This window comes from Piliocolobus tephrosceles, chromosome 5 (genome assembly GCF_002776525.5).
Source record: "Piliocolobus tephrosceles isolate RC106 chromosome 5, ASM277652v3, whole genome shotgun sequence".
Taxonomy (NCBI): domain Eukaryota; kingdom Metazoa; phylum Chordata; class Mammalia; order Primates; family Cercopithecidae; genus Piliocolobus; species Piliocolobus tephrosceles.
In genome coordinates this window covers 65,494,825-65,510,956 of record NC_045438.1, presented here as the reverse complement: position 1 = coordinate 65,510,956, position 16,132 = coordinate 65,494,825, and the positions used below count along the sequence as shown (strand labels likewise).

At 38.2% G+C, this 16,132-nt stretch overlaps 1 protein-coding gene across 1 annotated transcript in view; it reads left to right on the top strand.

The window, feature by feature from the left end:
• QRSL1 (glutaminyl-tRNA amidotransferase subunit QRSL1) overlaps positions 1–4,406 on the top strand; it is a 39,526-nt gene extending 35,120 nt beyond the window's left edge. The window contains exon 11 of the mRNA XM_023205934.3: positions 1,866–4,406. Coding sequence (XP_023061702.1) covers positions 1,866–2,086 — 221 coding nt within the window. The 3' untranslated portion in view covers positions 2,087–4,406. The remainder of the gene's footprint in view (positions 1–1,865) is intronic.
• The last annotated feature ends 11,726 nt before the right edge of the window (positions 4,407–16,132 follow it).

The window sequence follows — 16,132 nt, the reverse complement described above, 5'->3', positions numbered from 1 at the left end:
TGCTTTGCCCTTCTCTTCCTCTTTCTACACACACACACTCACACGCACACACAACTTTGTTTTTACCTGAATCATTTGAAAGTTTCAGATGTCATGACACTTCACCCCTAAATTCTTTTGTACAAATCTTATAAGAATAAATTCTCTTACAGAACCACAATTCCATTGTCATACCTAAGAAAACTAACATGATTAATAATTCAAATGTAGTTTATATTCAAATTTTCTCAGTCCTACCAAAAGTGTCTTTTATAACTTGTCTTTCCTCCTGATATATGACATTAGTTTATGGTATCTTTTTAAAACCTAGAACAATCACCCCACCTCTCTTTTTTCTTTAAAACCACATCAGGCTATGCTGTAATTTTTGTTTCAATCATCAAACATAATGTAGAAAACTTAAGAGGAAAAGGAAAGTCTGTTACATTTACCTATACTTCTGCTTACTGTGTTCTTTCTTCCCTCCTGAAGTACCAAGATTCTTTATTTTGTCACTTCCATTTAGAGAAATTTCTTTAGCCTTTCTTTTAGCGTAGTTCTGCTGATGAAAAATTTATCATGGCTTTCCTTTTGAGAGTGTGTTGATTTCCCTTTGATTTTTAAAGGTTATTTTTGCTGGATGTAGAACTCTGGTTCAACAGTTCTTACTTATCTTTAGCACTTAAAAAAATGTTAAGAGCCCAGTCCACTTGTGCTGTAGGATGTCCCATCCATAATCAGGATTTGTCAGATTGCTTCCTCGTGATTGGGTTGAGTTAAACATTTTTGGTAGAAATACTACATAATCTTCATGTCAGGAAACAGTTAATATCAGTTTCCTGACTGATACCATTTTTGGAAACCAAGTTGATCACTTGGCTAAGGAAGTAACTGCTAGATGTTCCTTTATAAAAAGGTACATTTTTCCTTTTATCATTTTTTAAGCAATTTCTGGGGTGAGGTTTTGAGACCATGTGTATATCCTATTTTCCAATAATCTTGAACCCAGTTTTAGCATTCATTGATCCTCCTTGAAATATTAGCTAGAGAATTACAACATTCTGGCTTTACTAATTCTGTCATTCCTTCTACATTTATTAGCTAGCAGTATTCTCTAAAGAAGAGTCTTCCTTTTTTTCTTTAATTCAATGTATTGTAAGCAGTTACTGTCAGTATTGTTTTTGATGCTCAGATTGCCTTAAATTTGGCCAATAAGAGCCCCTTCAAGTTATATGTGTCCTTTAAAACTGTCCCCATTAATTTTTGAAAACTTGTTTCATGGTAAAACAAGATGTTCTGGGATTTTGTACTTTCTCTGCCCAAACCTGGAATTAAAACTACCCTGAGCTAATTTCTCATCTAATAGATTGCCAAAAATTCAAAAACTGAACAACACAATCTGTTTGCAAGGCTACAGGTAGAAGTTCAAAATGGTACAACTGCTTTGCAGGGGAATTTTGCAATGTCTAATTACATGTGCATTTGTCCTTTGATGAAGCAATCTCCTCTTCATCTAAGAAAATTTCAAAGATACCAAAAAAATACATACACAAGGTAATTCTCTGGGGCATTGTATAAAATAGCTAAATATTGAAAACAATCTAAATACCCAATCATAGAAGACTGGTTTACTCAATTATGATGAAACCAAGTAATGGAGTATATACAGCAATAAGAAATGAATGAAGAAAGTTTCTGTGAACTGATACAGAATGATTTCCAAGATATATTTTTAAGTAAACAAAACAGTTCAAAAGCATTATATAGCATAATATTTTTAGCCATTTTTTAAACCTTAGCCTGTATTGTACTTAATTAGCACTGAAAAGTGGAAGAGGTCTCTGCTAATTAAAATGGAGAATTAATCACCTTCCTTCTTTTTCCAGGATTGCCAGCAGTGAGTATCCCTGTTGCACTCTCAAATCAAGGGTTGCCAATAGGACTGCAGTTTATTGGACGTGCGTTTTGTGACCAGCAGCTTCTTACAGTAGCCAAATGGTTTGAAAAACAAGTACAGTTTCCTGTTATTCAACTTCAAGAACTCATGGATGATTGTTCAGCAGTCCTTGAAAATGAAAAGTTAGCCTCTGTCTCTCTAAAACAGTAAACATATCTTACAAATTAAAATGACTCTTAGGCCGGGTGCGGTGGCTGACACCTGTAATCCCAGCACTTTGGGAGGCCGAGGCGAGCAGATCATGAGGTCAGAAAAGATCAAGAACAGCCTGGTCAACATGGTGAAACCCCGTCTCTACTAAAAATACAAAAATTAGCCGGGCTTAGTGGTGGGCGTCTGTAGTCCCAGCTACCCTGAACCCCGGAGGCGGAGGTTGCAGTGAGCCGAGATCATGCCACTGCACTCCAGCCTGGGTGACAAAGCAAGACTCTGTCTCAAAATAAATAAAATAAAATAAAATGACATTCAGAGGTTCTAACATCTAGAGTCAAATGGTCTTGCTCAATTCCTGTAATTAGGTTTCTTATTAATACAGTCATTCCATGGCATTACTTTTTAAAATTCCTGTGACAATTAATAATAAATAATGTGTCAGCATTTAGTAAGCACCCACTAAGTGTACAATACTTCTACAATAACACAAGATACCTGTCCCTCAAAAACAATGCATTCTGCCATAATGTTCATTATAAAGAGTTTACAGTATATGATCAGTAAATAGGAGCATGAACTCAGTGTAACATGGAGTTGTTCTGTTAAATAAGATTAGGGATAAACTTTTCAAAAAGTATAAAACTTAAAAATAAGATTAGGGATAAACTTTTCAAAAAGTGTATATCTCTAACTAAAGCACTAACAAAAACAAAAACATGAATAGTCCTTCTAGAGGTAACCTGGATAGCCTAGGCAGGCAACTTATCATGTGGTGAAGGCCGCCTCAGGGGTTGTTAAAAATGCATAGAAACAATTGAATGGGATTATTGGCTTCTGAGTGCTGAGCAGAGCAGGTGGAAGAGGAACTCTGAGCACAGGAGGAAATGCAACCAGTCAGGGCCCAGAATCATGCAAATCTTGGGGGTATGCCTCGCTGGGGAGGAGCCCCAGGTGCAGGCAGTCCTTTTATTTCCCTAAGAAAGAGCTGAAATGACTGAGAACTTTCCTTTCCTCCTTAGAGTTACAATTTTACTTCTGCTATTCCAGAGTCCATACCTAGAAGCCAGAACAACTCTATGTTACACTGAGTTCATGCTCCTATTTACTGATCACAAATGAGCTCATTGATGTCACAGAAACATTTATTGTAACCTGTAACAGACCATCACAGATTGGAAACTTGGAAGATAGCAGAGCATGGTATTAGTGAAAAAGGTTCCAAAACACAAGTAACATACACTGAAAAACCTGCAGATAATTTGTTGATGATGCCAAAGAGGGGATGCGCATGGCAAGACCTTGCCTTACCCCAGATTCTCTATATCTCACGGTTTCCTTTTCCTCTTGACTATCTTTACAAGTGTTTTTTTTATTTGGGCCCCTTGAGCCCAGAGAGGTATTAATGGAGATCTGTATTCAATATTTGACAAAATCTAATGGAAACCATCCATTTACTCATGATAAGGCTTCATCGTTGGATTTCTGTGTCTTCACTAGAACACCATTATCATCTCATATTGATCGGGTATTTTAATCCAGCACTTACATATTGTTGATAAATAAAAATAGCTGAATTGTTACTTAATAAATTCACTTTGTTTAGAAAGAAAAAATTCTTTTCTAAATATGACGTTCATGAAGATAAAATAATGAGTCAGAATCATCTGCAGAACCACTGGAATGTTTCATCGTCACCTGTTAGTTTTCATAAACAGTTTTCTGTCCTCTCTGAGATCCTTCCGCTCCCAAATACTCAACCAGATTAACTTTACATAAAAGGTTTATATACCAGGCTCAATAATACTCTTATAAATTTTGACTCTGAATCCCTGAAAGAGGAAGAAATCCGTAAGAGAGAAAATTGCATGACTTTATAGCAAGAGGAAACCGTTTTAAGTTTCTTAATTACTCAGACACCACAACATCCTAGATGGAGGAAACCATTTTAGTTGAAGGAGCAAATATGATGTCAAAAGCAAGTAAATAAACAAACCATTGCCCCAATCTGTTTTTATGTAATGAGTTATTTTAAAAAAGAGAGAGAGATGGGCTCTCCCTATGTTGCCCAGGCTAGTCTCAAACTCCTGGGCTCAAGCGATCTGCCTCCCTCAGCCTCCCAAAGTGCTGGGATTGCAGACGTAAGCCACCACACCTGGCCAAAATAATATTCAATATTATATATTCAGTATTTAATATTCAATTATTCAATATGCAATGATATTCCATATTATTTCAAATAATATTAATTCTCTTGTTCCTGTGTCTCTACATGAGCTGCGCTCATAATTTGAATCTGGAAATTAAAAAGTGAAACATTTACCATTCTCATATACTGATACCCAACTAGCATGAAATGATACCTAATTTGTTTTTCTTTCCTCTTCATTTTTACTCTTAATCTAGTAGGTCTCATTTTGCCAAGTCACTGTCTGGGAATTTAAGTGACAAACGCTTGCTTTGTCTCAGCTAATTAAACTCTAAAATTATTAGCAACAGAACTTCCAGAACAGAGTGTTTTTGAAAGGTGAAGATGTCTACACGTGTAAGATGGGTTCCTTGATAAGACCTGAAAGACCAAACCAAACAAAGCAAAGCAAAAGTTTGAATGAACGCATGTCAGAGTGAAAAAATGATGTGATCATAAAACAGGATGCCCTGCCACCACAGAGAGCCAAAGGAGCGAGTGGGAAAACCAGTGTTCCATAATAGCCCATGCTTAGCATTACCAAGAAAAGCACTTGAAACCTGGGAGGCAGAATGTTCCCTTTGAGTGGCTGACACCAGGTCCTCTGTGATGACATCAAACTGGGCTGTTTAAAAAAGATGGTGTGGTATAGAACAGGAGTGTGCAAAATGACGAAAAAGTGCTTATTCCTATTAGGAAATACCTGCACCTCCTAATGTAAATAAGTAACTTTAGGATTTTAAACAGAATCTGAAGGATAGTGAAAAGAAATAAGTAGGTACTAATAAGTAGACCTCGGGATTCAGCAAGCTGTGTGCCATACCTTATTCAATTCAAAGCCAGGGAGTAAAATAATGAAATGTTTAAAATATCTCTTATTATAAATTTTCATTAACTACTTTAAATCCCCCTCCCTTTCTTTCTTTTTCTTTTATTATTTTTTATTTATTTATTTATTTATTTATTTATTTATTTTGAGGCAGGGTCTTGCCCTCACCTAGGCTGGAGTGCAGTGGCACAGTCTGCTCACTGCAGCCTTGACCTCCTGGGTCCAGGCAATCCTCCCACCTCAGTCTCCCAATGTGGCACCAGGCCCAGCTAATTTTTTAAATTTTTGTAGAGTCAGGGTCCTGCCATGTTGCCCAGGCTGGTCCTGAACTCCTGGGCGCAAGCCATCTGCCCACCTTGGCCTCCCAAAGTGCTGGGATGACAGGAGTGAGCCACCGTTCCCAGCCTCCCTCCCTTTCTTCAAACATCTGGTTATCTGTACCAAGGCACAAGCCTAGGAAAAAACATATCCATTGTATTTAGAAGGACCCAGAGGAAGTTTAAAATAGAAGGCTTTCCTCTGTTATTTCATAACTTAAGCAATGTGTACACTAGAACATAAACCTGAAAATTTAATAAAGGCAAATAACAGGAAAAAAAAAAACAGGCAACATTAAGTAAAAGTAATTATTACAGGATTTCAGAGGAGCTTTTTTATTTATTTTTCTTTGTACTTCAATAGAATTTAAACCCAAAAATATTTTAGGCAGTTTATTAAAAATATATTATTACAATTGTATAAAAGTAAATAGTTGAAATCTATGAAGTGATAATAAAAGTGGGGAAGAATAATAAAACCAGAAATAGATTAAAAACAAAACATGCTTGTCAGGGTATCTATATAGATGCTTAATGTTGGATAGTATATGATATGGTGGGAAATTCACTTTCGTAGTGGGGTAAGGCCACCAGATTTAAAAATCAGACAAACCTGAACTGAATCTTGTTGCTGCCATTTCCGAGCCGTGTAACTTGTCTTGAATTTCAGTATCCTGACCTGTAAAATAGGGATAATAACCACTCCGTGGGGTGGGCAGAAGGATTAAATTTAAGTGACACACTAAAAGCACCTAGCATGATACCTGACAGAATAAGCATGCAATATTTTGTAGCTATAAATAAATGCATGCAATCATGAATTTAAGTCATTTTCTTATAGAGGCCTCACAGTAAACTTGTAGAGGCCACAATTTGGCATGTGGCCAAATTATAATTTACTGAAAGCTTATGCTAGAGAGCAGCTATATACTGCCCTGATGATCTGGCTTCCTCTGAGAATAGAGTTTAAAATATCTAGAAGAACTGATAGACTACATTTTTTTTTTTTTTTTTTTTTTTTTTTTTTTTTGAGAGGGAGTCTTACTCTATTGCCAGGCTGAAGTGCAGTGGCGGGGATTTGGGCTCACTGCAACCTCCGCCTCCGGGGTTCCAGCGATTCTCCTGCCTTAGCTTCTGAGTAGCTGGGACTGCAGGCACGCATCACCATGCCCAGCTAATTTTTGTATTTTTGGTAGACACGGGGTTTCACCATGTTGGCCAGGATGGTCTCAATCTCCTGACCTCGTGATCCACCCACCTTGGCCTCCCAAAGTGCTGGGATTACAGCCGTGCGCCAGCGGCGCCCGGCCACTAGACTACGTATTTAAACAGCAGTTTCCAGAGGCTTGGAGAGGTGGCTCATGCCCATAATCCCAGCACTTTAGAAGGCCGATGTAGGTGGATCACTTGAGTCCAGGAGTTTGAGACCAGCCTGGGCAACATGGTGAAACCCTGTCTCTACTAAAAATACAGAAAATAAGCTGGGCGTGGTGGTGCAGATGTGTAGTCAGGATCGCTTGAGCCTGGGGGGTGGAGGTTACAATGAGCCGTGATCGCACCACTGCACCTCAGCCTGAGCCAAAAAGTGAGATCTTGTCTCAAAAAAATTAAAATAAGCAATTTCCTTGAGTTTTTGATAAGGAATTGGCCATTCCAGTGATCGAAAACCTGGAAGTTTTCATGATGTGTGAACCAAATGAAGAACAGGGCTGACAGCTCTTTAAAGAATAAAGGTTCCGGGGCACGGTGGCTCACGCCTATAATCCCAGCACTTTGAGAGGCCGAGGCGGGCAGATCACGAGGTCAGGAGATCGAGACCATCCTGGCTAACACGGTGAAACCCCCGTCTCTACTAAAAATACAAAAAATTAGCCGGGCGTGGTAGCGGGCGCCTGTAATCCCAGCTACTCGGGAGGCTGAGGCAGGAGAATGTCGTGAACCCGGGAGGCAGAGGTTGGAGGAAGGCGGAGGTTGCAGTGAGCCAAGATCGCGCCACTGCACTCCAGCCTGGGCGACAGAGCGAGACTCCGTCTCAAACAAAACAAAACAAAAAAAGAATGGAAGTTCCCCCAAAATGGCCAACCCATATTCCTATGGGGAAAGTGTTTTTGACATAGCCAAATTCTTCCTCATAAAAAGCAGTTCCATTCTAACTTATAGACATAATTCAGGCTCCAAAATAACTGTATCCTCAGTGCAATTCCTTTAACATGGGAAAAAATTTTAAGGTAAATGTTACCAGCAACCAATTAGTACATTCCTCAGGGAAAATAAATTAATGAAGGACCCATGAGGCATCTAATTGTAAGCAATTTCACCACTTGGTGAATCTTCCATAGTAAGTTAGTTGCAAAATGGACCTGCAGGTCAATGAATAATATGATAAAATTGGTGGCAGATATCTGCCAAAATGATAATCGGCAATTTTACCATAGTTCACTTAGCAGGGCCAATTGTCTATAGAGGTCAGTCATAGTTTAGAATACTTATCTTTCTGTTGTCTATGATAGCGGTGTATACATCTAAATTACCCAAAACTGCTTTCAAATAATAAACATACAAACTAAAAGGAAGTGAGGCTGGAATTCAGAGTTTGAAGACTTAGAATAACCAAGGATATTCTAATTCTAATACAGTACTCTATCAGAACAGTTCTATAGACAAGCATGTAAGAAAAAATCTATTTTTTTTTTTTCAAATTATGTGCAAATTATCTTCTTAGCGATAGCACCTCATTTCTCTGTGGAAATGGCCACTGGGATACCGGTAATTGGTGCAGAATTAAGATGGTGCTAATGGTAAAAGAAGTGAAGCACTATGAAGTGAAAATTAGAAGAACGTAGACCTTAATTGGATTAGAGGATAGGGGAGAATGGAGGGAAAGAAAAATTATTTTTATCCTATGAAATGTTCACAGCTGGAAGAATGGTATTACCATTCATATTAAATAAAAAGGGAAAGCAACAATAATTTGTAGGGGCTGGAGAATTCTACAGCCAAATGAGAGGCCTAACAGGCAGAGGAAAAAGAGGCAACTAAGTAAGATGGAGTTTTGGGAGGCAGAGCATAAATAATGAAGTCTTAATATTTGGTTCCTTTTTTTCCCATGTTTTATTATTTTATTATTCTGCACCAATTACCTGGTATCCTAGTGGCCATTTCCACGGAGAAATGAAGCGCTACCACTAAGAAGATAATTTGTGCATAATTTAAAAAGAAATAGATTTTTCTTACATGCTTGTCTATAGAGTACTGTATTAGAATTAGAATATCCTTGGTTATTCTAAGTCTTCAAACTGAATTCCAGCCTCAGTTCCTTTTAGTTTGTATGTTAATGACTTGAAACCAGTTTTGGATAATTTAGATACGTATACCCCATCATGCATATATACAGCAGTGAACACCCACATACCCACCACCTATTTTAACAGGTTTTCTTTTTCTAATTACAAAGGTAATGCATGTTCTCTGTAAGAAAGGAGAAAAAGAAAAGCACTATAAGAGAAAAAAAAAAATCACTTGTCACCTCACCATCTGGTATGTATATGGTTAAAATCTTTAGACAAAATAAATATGTTGGAGTTCATCTAAGCAAAAAATGATTCATGAATCAAGAGCATTTGGAACCAGAAGAGGTTCTGAGAATTCTAAGTAGTAGCACGAGCAGTGAGCTTTTATAGGCTGAATACAGAAGCAAAGTAGAGAAATCATCTGATTGGCTACAGCTAGATGTTTTCCTTACTGGGGCGTAGTATGATGTGCCATTTGCCTTATTTGGGTATGGTCTGATGAGAGGTCCCTAACCATATAACCAGTTGGTTGGTTGGCTGTTTGTGATTGGCTGAGGCTTTGTTTTTGTTTTTGTTTTGAGGCTGAGTTTTGTTTTTTGTTGCCCAGGCTGAAGTGCAGTGGCACGATCTCGGCTCACCACAACCTCTGCCTCCCAGGTTCAAGAGATTCTTCTGTCTCAGCCTCCCAAGTAGTTGGGACTACAGGAACCTGCCACCACACCCAGCTAATTTTTCTACGTTTGGTAGAGATAGGGTTTCACCATGTTGGCCAGGCTGGTCTTGAACTCCTGACCTCAGGTGATCTGCCCACCTCGGCCTCCCAAAGTGCTGGGATTACAGGCATGAGCCACCGCGTCTGGCCTTTTATTATTATTATTATTTATTTAAATTAAATCAGTTACAAGAAATGTTTGCAAGTTAAGTTCCTGTGTGCTTATTTAAGAGCTCTGGGTACAGAAGCAATCCCATGAAAATGGTTTCCTGCTTGTTTTGCTTAAATAATATGTATATGCTTATGTAATTATATGTATTTTATTAATAAAATTGGTGTGGCTGGGCGCTATGGCTCATGCCTGTAATCCCAACACTTTGGGAGGCCAAGGCGGGTGGATCACAAGGTCAGGAGTTTGAGACCAGCCTGGCCAAGATGGTGAAACCCCGTCTCTACTAAAAATATAAAAATTAGCCAGGCTAATTTTTTTACAGTGGCGGGTGCCTGTAATCCCAACTACTCAGGAGACTGAGGCAGGAGAATCGCTTGAACCCGGGAAGCGGAGGTTGCAGTGAGCCAAGATCACGCCACTGCACTCCAGCCTGGGCAACAGAGCAAGACTCCATCTCAACAGCAACAACAACAAAATTGGTGTTATACTTCACACAGTTATGCAGGCATCACCACTTGATTCCAGAACTTTCTCATTATTTCAACAAAGAAACTCTGTACCTATTAATAATCACTCCCCATTCCACTCCTCCCACCAACCACAAATTTACTTTCTGTCTCTCTGGATTTGCCTGTTCTGGACATTTCATACAAATGGAATCATACAGTATGTGACCTTTTGCATCAGGCTTCTTTACTCAGTACAATGTTTTCAATATTTCATTGCTTTTTATGACTAATATTCCGATGGGTAGATACATTACATTTTGTTAACTCATCATTAATTGATGAACATTTGGGTTGTTCCCACTTTGTTGCCATTATGAATAATGCTGCCATGAGCATTCATGTACAAGTGTTTCTGTGAACATATTTTCATTTTGCATGGATATGTACATAGGTGTGGGATTGCTGGGTGCTATGGTGAGAATGTATCCCCCAAAAGTTCATGTTAGAAAGTTGGTCCCCAACACAGCAGTGTTGAGAGGTGGGACCTTAGGGAAGTGAGTAAGTCATGAGAATTCTGCCCTCATGAGTAGATTAATTCACTCATAGATTAGTGGATTAATGGGTTAGTTATCACGAGAGTGGATCTGTTATAAAAACCTGTTTGGTCCTCTCACCATGTGATGCCCTGTCCCTCCTCAGCACTCTATGGAGAGTCCTTACTGGCAAAAAGACCCTCACCAGATGTGATCCCTCAATCTTGGACTTCCCAGCCTCTAGAATTATAAGAAATAAATTTCTTTTCTTTGTAAATTACCCAGTGTGTGGTATTCAGTTATAGCAACAGAAACAGACTGAATCATAGGTAACTGTTTAACTTTTTGAGGAACTGCCAAACTCTTTTCCAAGGTGGCTGCACCATTTTACATTCCCACCAGCAATGCATGAGGGTTTCAGTTCCTTTACATCCTTGCCAACAATTTTTGTTTTCTCTTTTTGATTATTGCCATCTTAGTGGGTGTGAAGTGTATTTCATTGTGGTTTTGATTTGCACTTCCCTAATGACTAATAATACTGAGTATATTTTCATGTGCTTACTGATCATTTATATATATTCTTTGGAGGAGAAACTTCTATTCAAATCCTTTGCTCATTTTAAATTGAGTTATTCATCTTTTTATTGTTGAATTTGAAAGGTTTTTAAAGAAACACGTATTTTAAATACAAACCCCTTATCAGGTATATGATTTATAATTGTTTCCTCCCATTCTGTGACTTGCCTTTTCACTTTCTTAATGCTTTTCTTAGGAGCAGGGAAGTGTTCCTTTCTTGTATTATTATTTTTTTGCCACACACTGTCAGGGGAAAAGTTTTTCAGTTTAATGAAGTCTAATTTATCTGTTTTTACTTTTGTGACTGTTGCCTTTGATATCATATATCACATTTATCTGTAATAATTGTCAGCAAATGATATGAGGAAGGGTCCTAACTTTTATTAAAAATACCACATAACCCAGTACCTGTCCACACTATTATTCTAGTCTAAATGCTTCTATATACTCAGGTCTGATTTGGGGCCATTGTTGAAGCTTTGTTGGTTTTTCTTAAGGTGAGCCCAAAGTAGCCTGATTATAACATTCAAAAGAAACAGTGATACCTACAGTTTTGCTTTTGCCCTACCTTTATATAAACAAGTATCTTGCAGTCTAAAGCATGTATTCAATGTCTGTTAAATTGAATTAAATTGAAAACCAGTTTTAGGGAGGAGAAATGTGAATAATCATAGAGTAGCCAACACTGTGATCCAGCCTTGTTCATACTGTTTCCATTTCTGTTGAGGTCATCTCTGTTCTGAGCCAAAACTGCTCTTTCAACACTTTTTTTTTTTTTTTTGAGACAGAGTCTCACTCTGTCACTCAGGCTGGAGTGCAGTGGCGTGATCTCGGCTCACTGTAACCTTTGCCGCCCGGATTCACGCAATTCTCCTGCCTCAGCCTCCCGAGTAGCTGGGATTACAGGCACCTGCCTCCGTGCCCGGCTAATTTTCTTTTGTGTTTTTAGTAGAGATGGGGTTTCACCAACTTAGCCAGGCTGGTCTTGAATTCCTAGCCTCGTGATCCATCCGCCTCAGCCTCCCAAAGTGCTGGGATTACAGGTGTGAGCCACCATGCCCAGCCTCAACACATTTTCAGTACAATCATGGTAATCATTAGTTTTGTCAAATATTTCCAGTTCTCTCCAGTTTCAGACCCTCCTGTGGTTAGGTGGGATCTCGTGTTTAGTTCCAGCCAACACATCGTAAGTGGAAGTGCCATGTGTCTGGGCCAGAGTTTGGTAGGTTGATATCTTCTAGGGTTTTCTTCTCCCTCCAGCAATGTTCAAAATGGTGGCTGCTCTGTCAGCCCAAGTCACTGAGTGACTAAGTGTCAGAGAGCTCTGTCAACCTGATGGATGGGTAGCACAAGCAAAAAATAAAACTTTTTTTGATTTTGTTGTTTTAAGCTGCTGAATTTTGGGGCTAACATGGCCCATCCTGAGCAGTCTACCAGTCACTGTCTTTCCGACTTCTCTTCATTCACTGGTCTGCTTTTCAAACCAACCCAATAGTACCATAGTTGTTTTTTGTTTTTTTTTTTTGTTGTTGTTGTTGTTTAAATAAACATAGAAACTGACCCTTCTGGCCTTAAAGCTTGAAACTTGTATTTGTTTTATCTGAGTCTCTTTCTCAGGAACCACCTTCAGGCCTCTCAAAAAAAAGTTGCAAAGAACTGAAACTCTCCAGATCACCATATCCAGACAATGAGATTCCAGACCCCTCAGGACCCCTCATTCATTGTGGTTGTTTCCTTGCCCCTCCCTAGTTCCTATTTTCTTACACACTGTTACATTTCTTCCCTGCTATATAAACCTCTAGTTTTAGCTGGTAGGGTAGATGGATTTTAGACTCAGCTCCCACTTCCTTGGCTGCCACACCCAATTAAAGCCTTCCTCATTGGCAGGACTCATTGTTTCAGTCATTGGCTTTCTGTGTGGCAAGCAGCAGGACCAAACCCCTGGTTTTTCAGTAACGCTCTCTTGAATGAGAGGTAAAGGGTTTCAGGTAGAACATGAAGAAATTGGCCTGGAAATGATTTCACAATTGCATCCTCAGTCACACTTCTCATATACATGACAACTTCAACTACATTTTGGGAGAGCCCACCATCCATATATAGATGTTGTGTGCTCCAGAAGTGCCTGAGTGCCCAAAAAAGTGAAATGCCTGGGAAATTAACATTTCCATAAAAGGTAAAAGAAACATATACTTAGTTACACTGAATAGGTAACGATTTACAGAGATAAAGACAGTATATGTTATGGGGCAAAACCTTCAACACAGTCCAGAAAGATCACTATAAAGAAATGTGAGATTAAGTCACCAAATTTGATAGTTATTTATCATTTTCAATCCATTCCATGGCCTTTTATGTTTCTATTTCATGGACTTTCACAAAAGCCTTGACATTCATGTTGTGTCCATTCCCCATATATGCTGAACTTTGAGGCCTCTGCAAACTGGTATAAGCTTTATAAGAAATTTATATTGTGTATATAAAATTTGACAAATTACTGCCTTAAAAACAAAACAACAACAACAACAACAACAACAACAAAAAGAGTCTCCCACTCTGTCACCCAGACTAGAGAGTGCAGTGGTACAATCTCAGCCCACAGCAACCTCTGCCTCCTGGGCTCAAGTGATTCTCCCACCTCAGCCTCCCAAGTAGCTGGGACTACAGGCACATGCCACTGCGCCTGGCTAATTTTTTTTTTTTTTTTTTTTTTTTTTGTATTTTTTTTTGTTTTGGTTTTTTTTTTTTTTTTCCGTATTGCCTAGGCTGGTCTCAAATTCCTGGACTCGGGTGATCTGCCTGTCTCAGCCTCCTGAATTGCTGGAATTACAGGTGTGACACTGCACCTGGCCAAGTTGCTGTTGACGTAGAACTTTTATAATACTAAGGCTTAATAATCATGACTCAGATGTTATTAGAGAAAGAGAAATAATTAGCGTAACATATCAAAGAGTTTCAATGTACATTGGGTTGTTTTTTGTTTTTGTTTTGACTAGATGATTAATTAAGGCTACTACAAAATTGACTTTGAAATCAGTCTATAAGCTAAATTGCACTGCACCATTATAGGCAGGTGACTTAAACATTAGTTGAAACTATCACTTTTATTTGTATCATGTGCTATTTTTTATGAAAAGTCTCACAGTGGCCAAAGACAAATGTAGTTTCAAAATATCCCAGACCAAATCATGATGTTGTATCAATGTTTGATCAAATGTCTATACCATATCTAAAGAGTAAACATTATGAATCAAAAAGAAAAATAATACTAAAATATTTACATATAGATCACTTGTTATCTTCTTTGTCTGAAATCCACATCTTCTCTTCCACCTTTCATCACAAATGCACACACACCACTTCTGTTGTCAATGCACCACTGCTTCCATAAAACTAAAAGACAAAAATAAATAGAAGTTATATTAATTGGAAGGAGAGAGGTAAAATGATCACCTCTGATTATACAGTTGCATACCTGGAAAACCCAAGAGAATCAACTAAAAAGATATCACAAATAATAGAAGACTTGAATAAGGTGAGTGGGTACAAAACTAGTGTTCAGAAACCAATAGCCTTTTCTATATACAAACAGATCTGTTGGAACTGCACTGTGCAACACAGTAGCCGATAGCCTCATGTAGCAATTTCAATTAACTTAAAATCTGGTTCATTAATGACACTAACCACATATCAAATCCTTAATAGTCACTTGAAATTTGGGGAGAAATACACCTTCTGGAACTATTTTCCACAGACCACATTGGATAAGTATTAAAACTCCGGAAATATTTGGAAAAACAACAATCATGAGAAACAGCCCTATCAGATATTTAAAACACATTTTAAGGCCATAATAACTAAAATGTCTGCACTTACAAATACAAAGAAAACAATAGAAATTTACTCTAACACATATACAAAGTTTGCTTACAAAGGGAGGCCTTTCAGCCCAGGCATGGTGGTTCACACCTGTAATCCCAGCACTTTGGGAAGCTGAGGCAGGTGGATTGCCTGAGGTCCAGAGTTCAAGACCAGCCTGGGCAACATGATGAAACTCAATCTCTACTAAAAATACAAAAATTAGCCAGGTGCGGTGGTATACACCTGTAGTCCCAGCTACTCAGGAGGCTGAGGCAGGAGAATCCCTTGAACCAGGAGGTGGAGGTTGCAGTGAGCCGAGATCATGTCACTGCACTCCAGCCTGGGTGACAGAACGAGACTCCGTCTCAAAAAAAAAAAAAAAAAAAGTCTTTCAAATCAGTAGTAAAAGATTAATGATTCCATAAATCATGTTAGGATAACTTGGTGGCTATCTAGAAAAGAATAAATTTGTATCCCTATTTCACTTCTTATTCCAAAATAAATTTCAGCATAGCAAAGATTTAAACATAAGATGAAACTGTATTACAGCATTGCTTCATATAGCAAAAGATTGGAAGCAATCTAAATGTCCTTTAATGGTTAAATACAGTATGATATATCCATTCCATGTAAGATGATTTTTCCATTGGGAAAGAAAATTAGTAGCTTTATTATTGTAGAAGAGTATATGTAGTAAGCTGCCATGTGTGTAGAATCTATGTAGAGGCTTGTCCATGTAGGGAATACAGGGAATTAGTTTCCTCTGGAGGGGAAAACTAAGTAGCTTTGGGATGGGTGGAAGGAGACTTGGTTTTTACTGATGACTCTTTTGCACCATTGAATCTGTACTACATATATAAATATATATATATATATATATACACACACACACACATATACATATATGAGTTAATGTCTTAAAATAAGTCACGTAATTTATTATAAAAACCAAGGCCTGAAATTTATAAAAATATTGTATCTCCCTTACTTTAGTGTCACCTGCCCCAAATTTATTTCAGTTCTTTACATAAGAGCTTCAAAAAGTCTATGGGCGGCAATTTCAGGCTTTATTGCAGTAAACTCTTGTCTAGAAGGTTAGAATTTAACAATTTACTTAAT